The 23,028-nt window shown below is 32.0% G+C and overlaps 1 protein-coding gene across 1 annotated transcript in view; it reads left to right on the plus strand.

Moving 5' to 3' along the window:
• LOC149375792 (uncharacterized) overlaps window positions 1–22,704 on the plus strand; it is a 63,296-nt gene extending 40,592 nt beyond the window's left edge. The window contains exon 7 of the mRNA XM_089596558.1: window positions 22,559–22,704. Within this exon, the coding sequence (XP_089452684.1) occupies window positions 22,559–22,704 (146 nt within the window). The remainder of the gene's footprint in view (window positions 1–22,558) is intronic.
• The last annotated feature ends 324 nt before the right edge of the window (window positions 22,705–23,028 follow it).

A 23,028-nucleotide genomic window follows, 5' to 3' on the forward strand; every position in this document is an offset into this window, starting at 1 on the left:
AATAACTAAAAAATAAGCACCATTAGCGTTTACCTATAATACCTTATCCAGTAGCTGTATGACAATTACGTTATAGATACAATTGACAAAACAACTAAAACTATCGTGAAAACAAAGCTGAGGGTCCCGTACGGAGAGGCTGTTGTAAGTTTTCTATACGTAGCCAATACTTTTTGCCTTGACACCACAAACGCTGTAAATGTTCTGGTCAGCATCATTGAGTCTGACAGCAGATGACAGGAGAATGGTTTGTGAAGTTCTTAGATATCTCAAGGGTATTATTAATTTGTTCATAACTATGTACTTCTTTCACTCACTCCTTAGTTATCATAGCTGAAATTAAGAAAAAAACTTGGTATTGTGGAGCATGACTGTTTATTAACATTTTATTAACATTTCATAAATATTTCACTGTCCTGCTGACAGCCACTTCAGAATTTAACATCATATCAGTAACATGGACACCGATGGCGCCTATAATATTATCAACATTTTGCAACAACTTAACTCAATTTTAATAGAAATCATATTTTTTTAAATTCAATTACATAATAATATTAAAAACTTTTTTTTTTTAATGATACTTGAGAGGAAAAAAGATTTAAGGGTATTAACTATAAATTTTGGCTTAAGTTATCATACTTGCACATATTACCTTGAGACTTGAGATGAAAGCTTTGCTGAATCCAAAAAGCCAATAACTACAAGTCTATGTAGTAAGATTATTTAAAGATTCAATGGCATGAAAAACATACAAATGAAATTATGTGTCCTTTATCCATTGTTTGGCAAAATATATAACGATGACTGAAGCCTATCAGAAACTCGTAGTTTTCAATAATTCGATTAACTTAACATTGAAAACAAGCATACTTTCTTTAACACTCAGATGTGATAATATGGTCACTATTGCAAGTTCAAAAACTGGTGGTGGGCAGAGATTAGGGCGTGTGACCGAGATTTGAGAACATTTTGCAAAAAAAATATGTCAAACAGAAACTAACAATAATAAGCTGGATGTAAACTACAGATAAATTAGCAAGTATTCTTACAGGACCATTACCTTTTAAATTTATAACTAGACTTTTCAATAAATTGCTTGATAAGACCTAGCTAGAACTAACCAGTTTGTTTCTACAGTTTCTTTAACATAAAAAATGAACTTAATCTTTGTATTTTAAAACTGATAGTATTCATTGAAATTGCTTAAAAATTCAATACGCTTACGCAATAGTCATACACATCCACATCCACACACACACACACACACACGCACGCACACGTGCACGTGCGCATATACGCACGCACACATACACATGTAAATACAAATAAATTAATAATATTTGTGTTTAATAATGTATTTGTTTTTGTTTTTCCAGGCAGCCAGATGAACTAGGGGATGAGAGAAAGATAAGATCTTTCATTGACTTCAATTGAAAATTGAATAAGACTGCTCTGTTTTATTACGACTATTCCAACGTTTGATTATTTGTTAGTACTTATGTGATGCTCCAATTATGAGAAAAAACTGTAAAAAATTTTACATACCAATTTGGCTATCAACTTATGGTCGTACGTCTTTAATTGCTACAGTAGTGCTGCTCGCTTATTCTTTTTCACTTCAACTCTGACTCAAGCAGAAAGAACGCAATTTCTTCTATAGTTGTGTATACGTTGCTTCCAGTAAATATTATAACAATAAACTGTGTTTTCTTGGCTCTGCCACCTAACTACCTTACATTAAAAAAAATTGTAAACTATCATGTATGTGCTCTATTATAAGCAGCAGAAAATTACCACATTGTAATATAAAAAAAAATTGTAATAAGTTTTTTATATTGATATTAGACAAACAATCTAATAGATACTATAATATGATTTTTTATGTAACTTTAGAAGTAGTATTCTCTATGATAGGGGGTTAGCGATCGGCATCCAAACAGGAACCTTTACATATTTAGGGTAGCCATCATTAAATACTTTAACAATTATTTTGTAAGTAGCCTTCATGTGAGCCAATTTTTAAAAAGGCTTCTTGTACCAAAATTTTCACATTTATCTATCTCTATACGTCTGGTAAATGACCATAAATCTTATAATGTGTAATAGACTCATCAAATGTGATAGGGGACTGAATGTTTAGAATCTTTTCCATTTTTAATACAAAAAAAGAAAAATGATATTCACCTTACATTCCACCACAGTCCTTTATATTTAGTCCTAGACTTTTTACAAATTAATTGTTTTAACTTGTAAGCTTTGAATACTTTCATAGTTCTCTCCAATGTGTTGGTTGTTTAAATGTTTGTAGGAGACTGATCATGGAAGTACATATAAAACTGCATATGAAGTTTCTATGATGATATACAATTTTCATTACACTGACAGTTGATATAAAACATTACTGTTTTTATCTTTCCACGAAAATTAACCAAATTACCGTACTGATCAATAATACATAGTGTTGTGTAGTAACCCTCCTGACAAATCTCACTTAAGATCTCATGCCCAATTCTCATCTGAGATCTCAGGTGAGATTTCTGAAAGAAAAATAAATAAATAAATTTTGTGCAACGATTATGATTTACACATTAATATAATAATTACCTAACATATCAACAGTTTTGGAAAAAAAAGAATTCGGCTAACATGGGACACGAACTCAAGCCCCCAGTTAATTAGGCAAGCATCTTACCACTTGGCCAGAGTGGATGAGAGACTTGTCTGACAATTTACGTCTATATAAAGTGTAAGTACCATGTGTTATTGTTTTACTTATTGACCACTGAATCATACAATTATTAATAGACATAATTTTTCCCAATCTTGATTTTGATAGATAACCAACTAGATAATATTCAGGAATATTATTTTGTTTATAAGCAATATTTTCTCTCTTAAAGATACTCTTGATGAGGCTTTATATAAAAGTAAGGCACAAATTTTTAGTAACTATTATAAACGTTTATTTGAATTTAATAATAAAGAAAAACTATAATATCAAACAGAGAGATTTAATGTGTTATGAATAAATTATTTAAAAAAAATCCAAATTACTTGCGTGTATATTATTTTATTTTAAAAAATACTTATAAAAGTTGGAAATTCTTAAAGCTATTCATGTTATTTCAACTTTTCAAAGCTTATTATACTCCGTAATTACTTACAGATGAAGTCAACACTGGAAATTTTTTGATAAAATTTATGTTTTGTAAGGTCAATGTAATTGTTTTTGGAAAATGCAAAAAACGAGTGAAAACCTACAGTTTCGTATAAACAATTGCACCTAACTTATTACACACGTATTATATCATCAAAAAATTTACAGTAATTACTCTATCTGAAATTCTTTAAGGAGTATAATAAGTTTGAAAAGTTTTAAAAACATGAATAGCTTAAAGGATTTCCAACTTTTATAAGTGTTATTTTAAAATAAGATGATAAACACGCAAGTAATTTGGATTTTTTTAAAATAATTTATTCACAACACATCAAGTCTCCCTATTTGATATTGTTATTCTCCTTTATAATTACATTTAAATAAACATTTATAATAATTACTAAAAACGTATGCCTTACTTGGATATAAAGCCCCCTCACGAGTAACTTTAAGAGAGAAAATATTGTTTGTAGAGAAAATAATGTTCCTGAATACTATCTGAAATTTTTTTTTTTTTCTCATAACTGTTGATATTTCAGGTAATTATTCTATTAATAAATAAATTATAATCGTTGCACAAAATTTTTTTATTTATTTTTCTTTCAGAAATCTCACCTGGGATCTTAGATGAAATTTTGGCATGAGATCTCACCTGAGATCTAAGGTGAGAAATCACATGAGATATCAGATGAGATCTCGGGTAAGATTTGTCACGAGAGAAGTAATACGACTAACTAGTTGTGAGTAAATAATTTGTGAAGGGACCTCAATAATTTCATGCCCTGGTGGTATGACTGAAAGAAATTCGTAAATAAAATGTAATTTAGGATTATTTATACAGGCTCCACTGGTGATGTTTCACGTAACTCGTAATGCGTTAAGCTTCAGAATAGCTACAGGTAAGTCTGGGGTATGGGTGAAGTTATCTTGGAGAGCTCGTTCAGTAAAATTAAGTAGTCGCCATATAGAATCTTTTGGTCTAAAATCGATGGTGTGACCATACTTTATAACGCTGTGAAGCATATTATTGTATGGTTTAATAGTGATACTTATATTTTCAGACTGTACTACTTCAACTAGAAATGACTCAATAACTTTAATTTTATATCTGCCCGTCGATAATACAACCACTTTATCACCTACACAGAATTCATTTATTATTACCTTTATAAAAATTTGGAATTAAATTAAACGTTAAAAGCTCAACTAGGCCAAGAATATAGCTATGCTTTGGGGATAACTTGACAGGTGGAACACACTGCGCTTTTTGTATGAAAGAAATATCCGACAGACTATGTGTCACTGGTTCTTCCATGACTTTTAAAGACTGAATGAACAATCACATTAAAACATTATCTTATGTACTTTAACAATTTTCATGATAGGTATTTGAAACAGAAACGACCACCGTTCTGAGAATTAAAGTTTTAATATTTTTCATGACTGTACGTCATCTTGTCTACTCCTAAGTACATTACTCAATCGATAGGTGGCTGTAGATTGCTAAAACTGTTAGGACAGTCATGATTTTTTTAAGCCAATTACTGATTGTTTGGAAAAATTGTTACTTAAACAAACAAAAAAGCATTACGGAGTTCATAAGTAGTTAAAAAAATCATATGCAAATAATAAGCTATCAGTAAAAAAAAAAAAAACCACGTATTACTATATCATTACTATGAGGACTCAATGTTTGAGTCTCCTGCTAGTCAAAGAGATAATGATGACAATGAAGCAATGAAATAAATAGTATCATTTAAAACTATATTAGTGAGAGAACATCCATAACATACGTTGATAGATTAATAAAAATCAAAAACATTTATAAGATTTAGTGTATAAGCTTTGAAAAGAAGATAAAATGTACATGCTCTGTGATTCACCTATATATTTTAAGAATAATCAAATCAGAAAAGATGAGTTGGAATTTCCAATAATCATAAGATTCATAAAACAACATGTGAAAAATTTTTTTGATACATCTCGCATTACTACAGATGATTTCAAAAAATATTTTATATGTCTCAATACTTTAAATGCACTCAGAAAGATATAGCAAAAATGGATCTAACTGCATAGTAGTAATAAATTTAATAAAATCATCTGGCTCATGTTTAGTATTATTGAAAATAAAAATGAAAAGAGGAAATAATCATTTTAACCTCACTTTAAAACTGCTTGAACAATGAGTAACACGTTTATACATATGTGTAAGCTCCCTTGACTTGCTCCTTTATCATCAAATAGTATTTAGACTCAATCTTGGTAATGTGGAGCATTACTATTTATTAATAATTAAATAACGTAACTTAATATTTGGCTGTCCCTCTGTCAGCCTCTTCAGAATTAATATTTATGCAGGTACCAAGACAACACGCATTATGGACACTTATAGCGCTTATGACTTCGTCCACATATCGCATTAGCTTTTATACTTTACTTGCCAGAACAGTCTGAGTATGACTTTTTAAAACATTTATATGTTTATAACTTCATTTTCAAGAAGTTGACTGTTATTAAAACTGAGTAAGGAGTTGCGATATGTGGACGAAGTAATAGGCACCATAGATGTCCATAATGCGTGTTGTCTTGGCACCTCCATTAATATTAATCCTGAAGAGGCTGCGAGAGGAACAGCAAAATATTTAAGTAAGTTATTTAATTATAAATAAATAGTCATGCTCCACATTACCAAATTTGAGTCTAATTACTCTTAACAACTAACATGCTCCAACAAGTGGATGATGGGCACTGGGTTGACCCGAATGAGTTAGTTAACCACCTTTGATTACTCATAGCTGAAATATCAGCAAGTAACTACAGCCATAATAATTAGATCTTATCTATCATTAAATAGTTACGTTAGGCAGGGTATTAAGACTAACGCATGTGTACATTAAAGTTAGTAACACTATGAGCACTGACGTGTTAGGACGTAAATTAAGTAAAACTGAAGGTAGTAGCCGAAGTCGTTCTGGTATTGGATAAAAAATCACCACAGATGGACAGTATAATTTGTAAAATAAAAAATTGTGCCATATCGCACCTGCCTTTCAGTCTGATGGTCCCATAAATATTATTTTTTTTGATAAAAAAAAAAAAACAGTTGTTATGGATAAACTTCTTACATTAAATCTACTGTTTAATCATTTAAGAAACTCATTGAATGAAAAAAAGTCAACTTGGGAGAAAAAATAAATACTTTTAAAGCGGTGTTCTCTTAGATTTCTCATGTTATTTTAGAAGACTAAATGAGGAAAAAGACAACATCCCCTTCTTCCTACTGCATACAATAAATAAATTTATATATTATGATCGGCTTTTAGAAATAAGAGTTAAATATTCAGACATATAACTTATAAAAGAAGTTATAAAAAAATATGGTACCAAAATTTATGCTAAGTGGTAAAGATTAGACGATTTTTGTTATAGTTAGTCGAATAAATCAGATATTAAATAAATAATAATGAAAGAGGAGAGATGAGAGCTATGACCACTGCTCTTACCAGTGTGGTTCAACCACCATGTTACTACTCCGTATGCTTCTTTAATAATTTATGAAATATTTATGGATACTCTGAAAAAGAGTTTTAGTCATAAATATGTTCATCACATTTTCAAGTACACAGATAAATACAACTATAAGAAATTATAATCATTCATGTACTTCTTTTTCTTGCTTTTTTGTCATAATAAATAATATTGAAAATTATAACTTAGTATTGAGAAGTATGACTAATTATTTATATAATTAATTACACACGAATTAATATTAAGCTGTCTAGATAACAGCCTCCTTATGATAAGAGATCTATGATTTTAATTGAATCAAAGTTTTGTTAAACTGTGACAAAAGTAAAACTGTGATACTCTGAAAAAGAGTTTTAGTCATAAATATGTTCATCACATTTTCAAGTACACAGATAAATACAACTATAAGAAATTATAATCATTCATGTACTTCTTTTTCTTGCTTTTTTGTCATAATAAATAATATTGAAAATTATAACTTAGTATTGAGAAGTATGACTAATTATTTATATAATTAATTACACACGAATTAATATTAAGCTGTCTAGATAACAGCCTCCTTATGATAAGAGATCTATGATTTTAATTGAATCAAAGTTTTGTTAAACTGTGACAAAAGTAAAACAATCAATTTGTACATACGAATAATCATAAGGATAATATTATATCGTGTAGATTCAAAGACAATACGTAACAGGGACACTTTTGGCACCTCAAATCTTGTTCACATATAACAATAACTTGACTTAGTTACAGTGACAGTCGTGTTGGTTAAAATCAGTAATATCATAAGTATAAAAACTACAAAAAGTTTTTCTTTAATAATTATACATGGAGGGAGCAGAAATGTCAAAAAAGTGAGTTCGGATCCGTGCACACATTAAATATGTATCATAGAAAACAGGAATCATTGAAGAAGACTCTATTTAAAGGATGTAGGAGGTATTTGTAAAATTGTATGTAAAGTACAAATAATAAATATAAGACTTAACTTACAAAAATTTTACTTTGGAAACCTACAATTTAAGTTTTTTTGTACTTTTCCTTAGTGTAAAAAATTTTTGTAAGATTGGTTGAGTTTTTGTGTACCTAATTGTCCACGTATATTGTTATTAAATAACGTTATAAAAATAACTCCAGAAAATTGACATTTCTATCTTCTAGGCTCTTGATTAAGGACCACTACTATCATAAATTTGAAAGACTGTAGACTGTGTGTAGAATAGAATACACAGGGTAATCTTTCGACCCTGTTTTTGATGTAGCATTTGTATTCTTGCAAACGCACGCATAAGTATTCCTTAGTTTAGCCAATGTAACACAGACCACACCTACATGCAATCTTATAGACAATGCCTCTAATGTCAAACTTATTTATTAAGTTCTTTTCCTACTTAATAGTATGAGTTTAATTCCACATTACTATTCCATTGCTGAGACACCTTTTTCTGGTTAAGTAAGGTAAAATCCACTTCCTACGATAATGATTGTATACATTAGTTACTTTACTTTTTCAAACTTTTTAGCCTCTACGTTATGTACCGTTGTTTTATTTACTTTTTCTACCTTTTCTCTCCCTCATTGACTTCTCTTACTTTCCCTTTTATTAGTATTTTAAGTATAGCTCCGTCTACGTTATCATACATAAACACATGTCTCAATGGTAGAGTATCTGAAGTTTCTGGAAGTAGATAATACTTGTCAAGTGATAGAGTAAACTCATCTGGAGGACATAGCTATTCTTTCTCCTCGTCTTTTTCTCCTTCTTCCATTTTTTTTACTTCCATTTCTTCTTATTTCTTCACTCTGCCTACGTCCATTTCTTCTCCTACCACGTTTCCCTTTTTTTTTTGAAACCTCATCACCTAGAGAGATATAAATTCATGGTAGCATATTTGTGCTGTCCTTACGTAACTGATGTTTGTCATCTTTTGGACTAAGAAATATTTTCCAATGTTGCTTTGTACGGACAATGTGTAGAATGGAGTGAATACTGTTTGGCTGGCATGTAACTGTAGATTTATTGAAGAAACAGTTCCAGTAGTTTTCAAAGCCAGTTTTGGTATTCAGAAAAGATGTTTTAAAACCCTTTGCCTTCATAATTAACTTTTTATTTAGGACACATATACAATGAATTCTGTCATGATGTTGTCACAGCATTCACTATTTATCAGTCCACTAACTTTCTCATTTACCGAGGGTAGACTAAACTGACGATTCAGTGGATGATTTTATGTATTAAGCCTCTCAATGTTCGATTTTATGATATTGTAGACATTTTGTCCACGAATCTCTTATATCAATCTGTCTGTGTCAGTATACAGAACCTAAAATTCATCAAATCGCTGACTTACATATGAATAGTGGAAGTCTGAAAATATTTTTTTAAAGATTGAGTGACTGGTGAATTTTGGTCAAGCAATAAGTGGTTTCAGACTGTAGCACCCTTTCCACTTGCTCACTAGCTTGACATATGTTCATTTACGCTCATTCTTTCAAACTTTACCAAACACAGTGTTAATCATAAGTTTGAAAAAAAAGTTGAGCTTTTCAAACCTATTTTTACTCTGCCTCCTCTTCTCCATGTTGAGATCTACGTATGGTTCAAGCCATAAACTTTCTTGAAAACGTACAACTCTATGAACTTTCTCAAGTACTAGTCCATATGTATTAAATAATGCTTTAATACCTTGTTACGTATGACGTAGCCTTCCTTATGATACAAAGCTTTTGTGGCTTGGAGTTAGGCAAAGCCATATGTTGTGGGCAGAGAGGTAAATTCCTATGATCATTATAGATAGCTATTAGATACCCTAGATCTACTTCCAGTAGATATGTATAAAAATTATCTGGTATATTAAGGAAGTACAATCCTGTAATATAATCAACCTGCTTAAAATTTCTTGCAAGTAATGCCTGTGTCATTGCCCATTAATACAAACTGTTTGCATAAGAGCACATGAGATACTTGTCCTCTTCCTTAGGATTATAATCTTTCTTCATGTATTTATTGTAAGATTTGGCACAGCAGTTAGAGTATTGACTTACACCTTCTATGGTCTCTTTCTCTACGAATAGGAAAATGTCCATATTGGTGAGCAGCCCTATTTTGACTTAGGTGAACTTCAACATGCCGTCCCACGTTAGACTTTCATACTTGATCTGCCACTAATCTGGACAGATTCCTTATCCATACATAGTAATTTTTCAGTTTTGGAACATTCTGATTGTCTTCTTCTTCATTATTTTCATCAGTGTAAAAGTTTTGAAAGAAAAGTAAGTTTATATGACTGTCATTTTTTATGGAGGTTGTGAGGCATGGGGATACAGTATGCTTTTTACCATATTTTCACAACGTTAATACATTAATAGAGAGAGAATTTTGTTTCCCAAGTTTTTCGATTTGTTTAACAAAAAATTGGAACTCTCTTTTATTTAAGATTAGTTGATTTTCATATGCTCAATGGTGATTTACTCTCTAAAAACTGTTATCCATGGAATGCAGAACTCATGATCGTTGTTTTGTACATTTACAAATGCTATTCTTATCATTATATCTTTTAGTGATTCAACGTATAAATTTACCTTTATTGGATTACATTTTTTAATATTAACTGTCAATCTGATTATCTGCTGTAGTGTCCAGCCAGAGATTCTCTTTTAAAACTCTTCCATCTAATGCATGATAGGCTGTTTCATGTTTAAATTAAACCCATCGTCATCGTCTTTGTTAGTTGACCTTCAGACTTTAACATTGTTAGTGCTAAAATACTGTCAACCAATTATAGCCAAGTAATTTAGCAGGATCGCATCTCTCCTCTAGATAATGATGTTAAGGCATCTTTTTTCAATTCTTAATGCTTTTAAGTGGCCAACTCCAAATACCTTCGTAGATCTTCATCATCTGCTTCAGTAATTTGGTTCAAGGCTTTTAGCAGCAAGTCTGCGGTGTGCTAAAAGTATTAAATACTCATGATGTCTGTAAAACGAAGTAATATATTATAAAGATTATAAGATAGACCAAAGAAAATAAAAGATAATTGAAATATACATTTTACATGAAGATAAATAAATAGGTCTGGGATTTTTTATACTATCCTAAAAGCAAATGAATCCTTTTTATCAAGTGTAATAATGTCACAGTTTAAAAATACGTACATACATATACCTTTTACGTAAATAATACCCTTCCAATATTATATTTACCTTCTTAATAGTACCTTCTGAATGCTACCTTCTAGTCAGGTCAATGATATTTGCTAGGTATACTACCTTCTTGCTTCCAGTTTCGTTGGAGTGGTTAGTATTAGAGCTGCAGCACAGTGACGGCTCTCTCACCTGTGATATTTTGACGAGTATTCTAAGCTATCTTTGCTTTTTTTATACTTATTAAATGGGAAATTATATTATCACCTTGAACTGGCATCACCACAGCCCCTACTGTCTGCTGCTCTACTGCTATGAACGCATCTGTTTGCCTTATTAAAATGCGAGAACATAAGTGCTAAATAGTTAAGGCTTGTTCCAAAGTCAACTCAAGTACGAATCATTAATTCTCTGAACTAGTGCTTATTACGAAGATGACTGTGAAGTTTATCATTGATCTTTAAGGTTTTAACTATGAAGAAAAAGATGCTTAACCTAGTGTCTACTATTTTAAACCACTATGTAATGGGATGGATTTTAGTACTGAAAAACGTTGTATAAATAATAAATCAGAATAAAAATGCCATGAAATTGCGTGGAGTACAGGTATAATATCATGTGGAAGTCGAACTCATGTACTGCAAGAGGCATTAAAAAATGCAAGTTGTATATGTATAGAAGGCTCAGAAAATAAAGAGTGGATGGAAAAACTCCTGCTAGACAAATAAAAAACTGTAAATTATATTGTACAAAAATTCATTTATTTAATGTCTAGTTTTTTTTTTAATAGCATGGTGAGGTGGTCAAATCATACTTTTTGTTGGAATAGTGCATGCGTTGTTAAGAATGTGCATGGAATAAAATATAAGATGATTCAACGTTAGTAAAAAAAAAAATGGAGTAGAAAACAGAGGGCTCTCTTCATCTGTTTATTTTATTAGAATTTTTTTAAAACTCTTTTGTCCTCGCCCCTATTAGTAATAACCTATTTTTTTTGTGGTATAGGATAATGCAATGACCTATCAGTCAAAGTCGCTCCGTTTGTGAAGCTACCGAATTTTTAGCATCACTGTCCTTATCCTTTGGATCATCATTAAGACGAATTCGATAGTTCCATGACTCCCATCAAGTTTTGTGTACACGTTCTCTAGCTGAGATTTGTTGCTTCATTGGAGTAGTTTCTAGATTAAAAAACTAAAAAAAGCACAAGTTAGTAAAATAAGATATCGTTTATCACTCTTATCTATACATCTCTATACGTACGAATTATAAACATTATTATTTTCAGTTGTGTTAGAAAAATTAAGTCAACAAAACAATTTATCATGATTTAATAGACGAAGTAGCATTCATGTGATAATTATGATAAAAATATTGTTAAAATTAAAAGTTGATTTAAATTTACCTGATACTGTGGTATGGCTGATTGGTGTTCAATAATTAGTATTGTAAAAAACGTTCGTTATCAGCTCTGAACCTAAAACTGTTGATGTTAATGGTGAAGGTGATGAAATTGTACGGAGTCAAGTAAAAGACTTATTTAAAGCAGTAAGATCTGTGGAATTTTTTGATTTAGCGTAACAAATCCAACACTTAACAATTACGTACATTACATTATTAGATAAAAAGAAAGCCTTGAATTTAGTTTAAAAAAAATTATTTTTTTTTAATTTACTCATATAATAAGCTGGTGGTACCACTCTCCTTTCTCTGTTGTTTTTGCTTCCATCTGTGAATAAAAAGTTTATCTGGAATAAAACTTTCAAAATTTTTTAAGTTGTTCTCCACACCATTATCATCGTATTTAAGAGAACTGCCTTGATTCCACTCCGAATAATAGGTCTCGAGCGAGGGTACAGTCTGGTCCTTTTGCTTTGTTAATGTCATATTCTTCGACAACTCAAAAGAATAATAATTAGCAATGGTCCAGCAGCGATATAAAGACCATATTTAAGGTAGATCCATAAATTGTTTACATGATCTTATGTCCAGTAAATCCCATTTAGTGAATCCCATTTACTATTACTCCACTACACCATACTCGTATATTGAAGTACAAGCAAATGGCACAAGAAATGCCATGTCTAAGCCTACGGGCGATGATGAATAAAAAAAAAAAAAAAAAAAAATACCTACCAGTATCATATACATACCACTATCTAAGAATCTGATCTAGTAAAATCATTAACTACTTAATACGTTCTGAAACAGTTTTTTCTTTTATATATTTAAAATTCCATACGTTAAATGACTGATGATTTAAACAATTTCTTATACATTAAAATGCTTTATTATATCTTATAGCATATTACATTTACAAATACTAAGAACATACTTCAAAGTAATAAACAGTTGTGAATCAAATGAGGAATTAATGGTTGTATCTCACTGGTCAGCAAAGAAAGAAAAAAAAAAAATGTTGTATTTCGATTTGAAAATCAGAAACACTTACCTAATAAATCTTATTCACTGTCAATAAGTGTTATTATGATGTATAAATAATATATCCTTATAATTTGGCTACAATATAACAAGTTTTTCGTTAAAGATTGTTAAGATAATGAGAACACAGCTCTTTCACATTTAAATTAAATCTTTATTTCTAATGAAAGATCTTGCATGGATTTTGTTTTACCAAAACCAATCAGAGACACTCAGAAGAAGAATTTTTTAAAGGCACACTTGAAAGTAAAACTTACAAATAAAGTTTTAATAAATTGTTTTTTAACTTAAATAATAATCAAAAACTTATTTTTCAAATAAGTCACTAAGTTTAAAAACAATTTTTTTTATTGACGGTCCTGGTGGTTCTAATAAAACTTCTTATATGAAATGTTTACAAAAATAAAACAAGCCACAGAACTGTAAGATAACTGTTGGATTAAAATTCAATTGGAAGTACTTTTTTTTACAATTGGAATCAGATAAAACTAAAACTACGAGAGGTTGACGTGATAATTTGGGATAAAGCTTCTATGATACGAAAAAAGCCTTAGAAATAGTTGACAAAAAACTTTAAAGGATTTGTGTAATACAAACACACTGTTTTAAGAAAAAATTGATTATTTTCGGAGGTAGTTTTCGTCAAATTGTACATGCAGTTAAATATGGTAATAAACTTAACCCAACAGAAAGGACTTTAAATACTCAAAAATTTATGATTTATTTAAAATCTTACATTCAGAAACAAATATAAGAACAATATACAGTAACTTTTTATCGTTCTTATTAGATTTTGGTAATAGAAAAAATGATTGCTTAAAAATATTGGAACAATAAAAAATAAACAATAAGTGTTCGAAAATTTTTAGTAATTTTAATAAATCTCTAATAAATAATAATAGTTATTAAATTTTGTTGAAAGCCCTGCCCTTACAACTATGTAATGTAGGAATATATATGTAGAAAATTCTTTACTGCAGTGAATATGTTTGAATATGTGCGCACACTCATACTTCACGTTATTGTGTACAGATACAAGTGTTTATAATCAGCTACACTTAAGGAAGCATCAGATAATGGCAAGTGACAATGAATTTCTGAAGGTATGAAAAGGTCTATTAGCTTTTATCTTTGTAGTGTTACACAAACAACAGTTGAAATAATACATCCATTTTTTTTCAAATGTATTATGAATCATGATAAAAATTATTTGAAAGCATGTTATTCGTAAAACTTCTTTTGTAAAATGAAAGTATGAGTTGCTTCACCGCAGTAGTAGCTTTAATACTGTTAGGTTCATGTGTGTGTGTGTGTCATGAGCATGCACGTGCGTAATCGTAGTCAATTTTGCACCCCAGAAAAGTTGTTTGTGTAAGCTTGCTTACTTATACTTCGAATTATTAAGTGCAGCTTCAAGTGTTTGTGTTGAGCTTTACTTAAGAAGGTATCACATGATGGCAAGTGACATTAAACTTCTGATGTTATAGAAAAGAATATTGATTTTTTTATTGAAGTTTAACACAAAGGATATTAAAAATAACAAATATACCCAACCTCTTTAACAGGTATCATGAATTTAAATTTAAATTATGATAAAAATATGAATTTCCTATAACAGTTGCTTATTATTTGAAGACGTAAAAATTAACATCTAACGATTTTTTAGATACTAGTAACCAACACTTAAACCCCTTTATTTATAAGTGCTTATCGAGTTCTTTTAAAAAGTTTTCAAGACACCATTTCTATAGTTTGTATGTTATTTAACTTTTTTTTGCCTAGACCAGAGAAGACAGGTTATTTCTAGCTATGACAGTTCATTGACTTTCGTTTAAATAGTCAAAATACGAAAAGTTTTTTTTTATTCTATATTATTTTCTGCTCTGTAAGATACAATTATTGAACACTTATTTTTGTTACTAACTATTCCTAACTCTGTTGTAATCAAGTGATATTTCTGACTGTTACATGCAATAATGTTCAATAAAATATTTAAATGTATGAAAATTGTGTATATTACAAATTATATAACTCATTAAATTAAGTGTTGCTAAAACAAATACTCAAAAAATGTTAAACATATACATATGCATCTTTCTATATTACACAGATATTTCTAGTAGATATTTCAGCCTCTAACTCCCTTCCATCCCCCTTTAGCACCCTCAATCCCCGTCCATCATCCACCCATCCCCATCAAAATACCCTATTATTCGTTTGTTTTTTGTTCTTTCCTATATTCTATAACGTTCCCTTTCATCCCCCTCCATTTCTAATGCATCTAATGCAAACTATTTTTAGTCCAGAACTTTCCACGAAGTTAATTTGATTATCTTGGAGGCAGTTTCATTCTATTGGGGTGAGTCACATCTGCGGTTAAGCCACAGATCCAAATAGGTTTTAAGGGCTTAACAGTTTAAGCCTGCATTAGTTTTGCAACACTACTCAAAAAAAAGAAAGATAGTTAAAACAACATATGCTATTTTACCTTATTGATAGTATCGATTCATTTCCTGGATATCAACAATGATAAGTGAAATAATTTTTACTGGTGCATTGCGATCAATTATACAACGAAAGCAGCTGCAAAAAACGTATTTTATATTATATTTTAAGCTGTTAAAGGTTTTTCCCAATATTTTCCAGCAATTACTACATAACAGTTTGTATAATTTTTTTTCTATGCAAGCTAAGTCTTATATATTGAAAAACTTTTTTGCAAATAAGTGTAGATGATAAGTAGGTTTACAAAAGAAAAATTAATCAAGTGAAACTGTTAAACTCATGTCAATGTCAATGTAATATTACAGTTTACTTAAGCCTTATACACCAAATAAAATATAGGTAAAGTTGAAACTCGAAACATAGTCTGTATTCGAGCTTTGACTTTCGAGTATCAGTTCAGCTTATAAACTATGGTTCAGGGGTCAGGGGCCTTATTCTGCGTTGGTTTATGCAGTGTGTAACATCCACGTGTTTTACCTGTACTTTAAGTGTATTGTGTGTAAACACACGTAAAGTACACGTAGTCCTACATACTTTCATAATAATGTCAACGCTGGCTCTGCTTTAGGATACATACGTACGATACTTTTCCTGAAAAAATGTGAGGAGTAGAGTTAGGGATTCAGTGAGCGTTTCTTAAACGTACTGTAGATAGAGCGTAATTGTTTCGATTTTGCGGAATAATTACATAAAATTTTGAATGCAACGTTGCAGACGGAGCCTTGTTTTATTGAAATTGTATGATAATGACTGTTTGAGACGCTTTAGAGACTGAAATGAAATTTTATTATTGGTTTCTAGTACCCTACAGGTTTTTTCACGAACCAGTTTACAGTGTCAAAATCTTTAGGGTGCTAGACACTGACGATATATGATTATTTTAGCCTTTAAAGCGTCTCAAGGCATCTTTACCATATGCTTTTGATAAAACAAGGCATTACGTACAACGTTGCGCTTAAAAGTTTGTGTATTTATTTTGACATATTTTCGCACTTAATAACTTTAAGATAGTAATATTGACTCAACCTCTACCTACATCCTTAACGCTGTTTTAAGCAAGAAATCGTGCGTATGTATACTAAACCTTAACTAACAACCCTGCTTAGTCTATCAAAATACAGAATCTATAAGTCTGAAAGTTTACAAGGGTGGTATTCCGTAACTTAGCTAACTTCTACGACCACACCATACCACGGTTTCACACCAGGGGCCTAATTCTTAAATTTGGTATCAGTTCAGTTCGTAACTGTAAATGTATACCCATATGTCACGTACACTCTGTAAATAAATGTACATTTAGCATGGTATTAGTTACGAACTGAACTGATACCAAATTTGAGAATTTGGCCCCTGACCACGTAACTGATTTGTATCTTGAAAACGTCTTAATCTGTCTTTCAAAGGGGAATTCCATAGATAAAAGTGGCGTGGAACTGTGGCCCTACCTCCAAATCTCAGGTGAGATCTCAGGTATAATCTCATCTCAAAATCTCACCTGAGAAGTGAAATGCCTTTTCTTGTTTTTCACACATCTTTAACCATCCTCGGTCTATTCCTGACAATTTTAAAAAATTTTAGACTTGGAAATTTTTTTTTTAAATTCACCACGAATTTTTCTAAGTCTTAATTCATAAAAAATTTCATAAGTTCCTATTTTTTCAAAATGTCAGGAATCGACTTAAAATCGTTGAAAACGTCTAAATAAGCAAAAAAAAGGAATTTTACTTCTCAGGTGAGATTTGGAGATGAGATCTCACCTGAGATTCGTATGTAAGGGGTCTTGCGTAGTCGTACAAGTTAGCTAAGTCACAGAATATCACCCCTGGGGGATGGTGAGTAACCTTTTCAGGACGATGTAGTGTCCAACAGTTGCAGTGTTGCACCTTAGTGTCTACGTAATGCGACGCTGTGCTCTCGAACTCGGTTCTATGTCAAAATACACTGAATCAATCCCTTAATTGTAATCAGTAACTTATTATGAGTAATCCTATATATGCGATTCCATTTCAAGTTTGACAGTAGTGTAAAATACTCCTAATCTAAAACGTAACGCAAAACCAACTTCTAAGATTACCAGAATGTGACACAACTGTCAAATAATTTGAAATAAAATAATTGTATTGTAAACTTTTTGAAAATTCTCATAGTTGTAGAAACTTTACATTTTGATAATCAGAATTTGACTACAACCCTTGGTAGAGGTACGCTACATTTTTTTCACTTTTTTGTATACCCCTTCAATAATCTGACAGTTAAAACTTGAACTCAATTGCGATATCAAAGTATTCGATTGAGCCATAGGGGTCTGATTGAGCACTTTCATACACGCGATCGGGCTTACATATCACTGTCACTCTACCTGTGGCAGGTGGTGGCTTGAACAGTTTGTAACGGTTTTGAAACTTGTTCGTCAGTGTTGTTGTCAGTGTTGTATATAATACTGTAATCACTTCAATTGCTATGGTCAGAACTCCTTTGAGGATTCCTTAAAAAATCTTGTGTCTTTTGGCCGATGCCAAAGCGCATAGAACTCTGTGAGCACTCCCAAGGTACATGTTAGCAATCCAATTAGAAGTATTTATGGAATCCCATGCCCTTTGGCATTGCTGGGCATTGCTGGGCATTGCTGAGGACGCTGATATTCATATCACTTAAAGTTATGTCACAGTCAAAACTTGAATTGAAGAGCTCAATCAAATCTTTGGAGGTTTTATTACGACTTTTGATATCTCCCAAAAGTGAGAGACTTTTATGATAATTTCTACTAAATAGCGGTTGTGCGCATGCGCAGAACAGGAGTTATCGAAAAAAACGCTTATTTTTGCGAGATATCAAAAGTCGTAAAAAAGCCCCAGGTGCTTAATGAATAATCAAGTGCAGCGATCGACTCGTCAGTAGAATTTAACATCAAGGTCTATTGTCTGTGCCAGTAAAATTATACTGATGAGACAATCATTGATAAGATGGTAGTACGTAATTTTTTCTGTGGCATATCACCAACTAAATTTTATCTTGAAGACGTTTTTAGTTTTATTTGAGATGATAGTTGGTTTGTTAAGACTCGCAGAAAAATTACGTACTATGCCCCTAAACTTCAAACCCTGACTCCAACGCCAGAATTTATAGTCGTTACTTATTTCTTCATTCTTATTACTTGTTTCTCAATTATCATTTTTTATTTTTCATCATTGCAATAAATGGATCTTAACCTTAACTTATAACGTTGTTTTCATCTGGTATACAAATTTGTACACACATATATATATATATATTTTTTCGTTAAGACTTTGTTTATGTTAATTATTGTAGAAATACAAGAATCAAGTAATGAGTAATGAGAATCAAGAAATGAGAAATAAGTAACGACTTCAAATTTTAGCCCAAGCTTCAAAAGTAAGGTTTACCGTAGTCCTCGGTCGTGGCGCTAGCTTTGTACTTACTCCTCTACATTAATAACATGCTAAATAACCTAGACTACGGACACAATACGGGCTTTGTTCCAGGGTTGGTGCCAGAGAAGGTATTACACTCAGTAAAAATGAAACCCACCCCAACTACACGTGTAGTTGGTGTATTACACGTATAAGAAAGCCTTGTGTCATCAATGCGTTGTATCTGTACAAGGCTTTCTTACACGTGTAATACACTTACTACACGTGTAGTTTAGAGAGATTTTACTTTTACTGAGTGTGATACCTTCTCTGGCTTGGTACAGAATCATACAGCCTGCTCCCTGAAGCTAACTTCAGTCTCTCCAGAGCCTACTATTAGTATGCTCTAGAGTGTATGAAGTTGGCTTTAGAGAGTACTCCTGTCTGATTCTGCACCAACCCTGCTTAGTTCCGCATAATTCCCATGTCTCCAAGTAAGGGTGCATTTAGACTATACGGAACTTGCATGCGGAGCGACGCGTGCGGAACTTGTTTGGCCAATCAGAGATTCTCCGCATCCGTTACTTTGCAATCCAAAAGTTTCTGCATGATTTTAGTTTTGTTCCGCATATGTCACGAGTTTGTTGATATCTTGCACCATACAGGTTAAGTATTCAATTGAGATACATCAAATTCAAGACGAACAAATCAACCGTAACTTTTGTTTTTTATCATTAAGCAAGGGAGTTTTCAAGTATATCGTAAATATTTTTTCAATGCTTTTTGACAAGATGACAATTGTACTAGGCATTTTTTTTAACTTTTTGTCAACTTTTGTGTGATTATGTACACAAGCCATGTACCGCATCCGCAGGAGTTTTGTGTCCCCCGTTTACACTATGCGTCACGTTCCGTACGAAGCGCCATTTAAGCCCATGAGAGTAAGCGAGACAAAAGGTGTATATTCTACTATCTCGCACTCACGGGCTTAAATGGCGCTCCATACGGAACGTTACGCATAGTGTAAATGGGGGACACAAAACGCTTGCGAAGCGACGGATGCGGAGACTCTCAAATTGGCCGAAAAAGTTTCGCATGCGTCACTCCGCATGCAAGTTCCGCATAGTCTAAATGCATCCTAAAGTCAACCCTAGCTGTGACTTAAGTTAAGTAGCACGTGAGTTTCAGCTGGAAAAAGGTAAAGACATTATTTTTTTTATATTGTGACATTGCAAATAAAATATTAGTAAATGTAATTAAAAGTACGTAAGTGTTTTTTAATGTATAATATTGTTCGAGGTTTTTTTTTAACTTTCACTATGTTGTATGTCTAATATTAAAAAACACCATCGAAGGTTAAGAATTTCTTATATACCTTTTTCGTAGAAATGCATGAGAACGTTTCGTATAAATACTGTAGAGTATTATTTCAACATACTTGATCTTTATGTATATTAGTGCTGTAAAATACTTATTTATTCTGTATTGTATTTTTCAGTGAGTTCAAAGTGCTTAAAAATTGTTATTGTCTACTCCCCTGACGTTGTTTTTGATGAGCTTACAGATAAAGATCAGACTGCGTAAGTTCATTAAATTTAAACTTAATCGGCTTACATGAACAACATTGACTTTATTCAATTTTTGGTAGCGAGATCATCGGCTTTGTTGATAAGATTAATGGAGCTCAGGAAATTGGTTTTATGAAGAAGTATAAGGTGATGAAATTCATTTTAAACAACGGAACTGACAAAAGAATCGTCTGCTGAATGTGGGGAGACGACTTCATAAAAAAATTCAAAAATAATACACAAATCCACATGGTAAATTTACAGTACATAACTATATGATACTGATTTCTAAAGTATTTTCATTATGGAATATTCAATTTAGATTATTCATATGGATGGTGGTCACGTCAAATCAATGAAAATGACCTATTCGAAAGAGGTGGCTAAACTTGTATCTTTGGAGCTAATAATTCAGAGTAATACAGTTCTAGAATTTATGGGATATCATTAAGTTGCACAAGAAATTATTATTGAACCTATGGAAGTAGATTTTGAAACGATAAAGGATGCTGAAGGTCTTGTGAGTAAGTAAACGTCTTTCAAAAATAAAATTTCAATTACTTGCAAACTCAATCTCCTTGCTAAAAAAATTAATTACGTTAGGCATTTCAGGATACATCAAACCTAAGTTTGCTTCCTCCCCTAGTCACTTCGATAACTCGACGTATGGTTGTGGTGCCATAACTGATGGAGTATATAAAATAACTATTAACGTGTCGAATTATTCTGAAATAAATTTGGAAAAAAGAGTGTATGTAACTGTTACTGGAGAGATAAAGCATGACGGTAAGATATTACAACTTATAATATTAAAAACTTAAAAAAATTGAGATTACCGTAATTCATTATATATATTTCAACCAGTCCTATTGTACTCATGTGCAAAGAGTCTAACTGCATCGTTGAGGATGCCTCTATAGACAAAATGCCAACAGTGAGACTGTTGGAGGGTGTGCGTACACCGAAGAGAAGATTGCGTGATAAAGATTTATATCGTTCTGTTTCTTTTGGTAGAAGTCAGTTACCATTATTGTTTTTTTCTGTTAAAGCTTTTTTGTTAACGCCATAACTAAACTCTTCTTTAAAATAAAGTTTATTTGCATGTATTAGTTGATCCTAAATATTTGTAAAGTGCAAATATATAATTATTAAGAAAAAAACCAGTGTACTCTTGCTGTAAACATGACATAAACCGTATATCTTAGTAATGCAATGACATTATTAAAACTATTACTGATGTAACATCTGCATGATATAAAAAATAAAGAGTAAAATATAAACTTTTTATTTATGGGTCCATATAAAGTTTGCATGAAAAAATGTAACATATGTGAGTAAATAAAATAGTTTGATCAGCTAAAAATTATAATACAGAATATTTTTGTGTACTTAAGCCTTGAAGAATCATAAAAAAATATAATTGTTAAATACAATGAATAAGGTCAACTCTCCTTTGAGACAACGCGAACATATGCAGCTAGTTTATAGTATTCTGGGTGATAAAAGATAGGATGGATGAGTGAGAGCGGGTTCTTTTATAAATAAAAACAACAATTATTCGCGGAATGACACTACTTACCTAGGCATAAAACTCTCGCGGGTTGAGAGAAAGCCAAGGTAAGCGTAATATTTTTATATAATCAATCAATAAAAAGGTACAGAACAATTATAATTGTAAGAAATAAGTATCCTTAATGCTACGCCTTACACGCTTCGCTCGCAACGTAACAAGATAACGCGCTACACGATTCGCGAGGATCCTTTAGTACCTAAAGAGAGCTCTCTTACCTCAGTTGCGCCGTCCGTACAATAAATACTCCAACACCGCACCGCAGAGGATGGGTGTCGAGGAAGTGCCGCAGGGGGCTCGGGAGCGCACAGGAGATTCGAGACCTGGCTGTCCAAGCGCGTCCCGACGTCTCGAGCTGCCAAACGCTTGGACGAAGGGCAACACTCTGTTTCCGCGTTGCGCTCGCCGTAGATGATCACGATTACCCGTGGACACCTTCTCTCACCGAGTAACGCCAAACACACACACGATTCACTCACACTACTATTCTATCTCAGCACCTGGGCACTCGCATACATTTGTTGGTTATCCGATTAATTCGTCGCACGCTCGTTTACAGTAAAACACGCGGGACGCCGAAAATGCCTCTCCCCCAGTTGAGACGCTAATGACCAAGGCCCGCGCGGCCTGTTGCGCCATAGAGAAAAACAGGTGGCGTGGCGAAAACTCAGCTCTCAAAAAGGTGGCGGCGCGTCAAGGGAAAGAGAAGGATAGCGCACTAATTGCTTCGGTAAA

Source organism: Copidosoma floridanum, unplaced genomic scaffold, assembly GCF_036245765.1.
Source record: "Copidosoma floridanum isolate Cflo_tuat_1 unplaced genomic scaffold, Cflo_Japanese_pri ptg000004l, whole genome shotgun sequence".
Lineage (NCBI taxonomy): Eukaryota > Metazoa > Arthropoda > Insecta > Hymenoptera > Encyrtidae > Copidosoma > Copidosoma floridanum.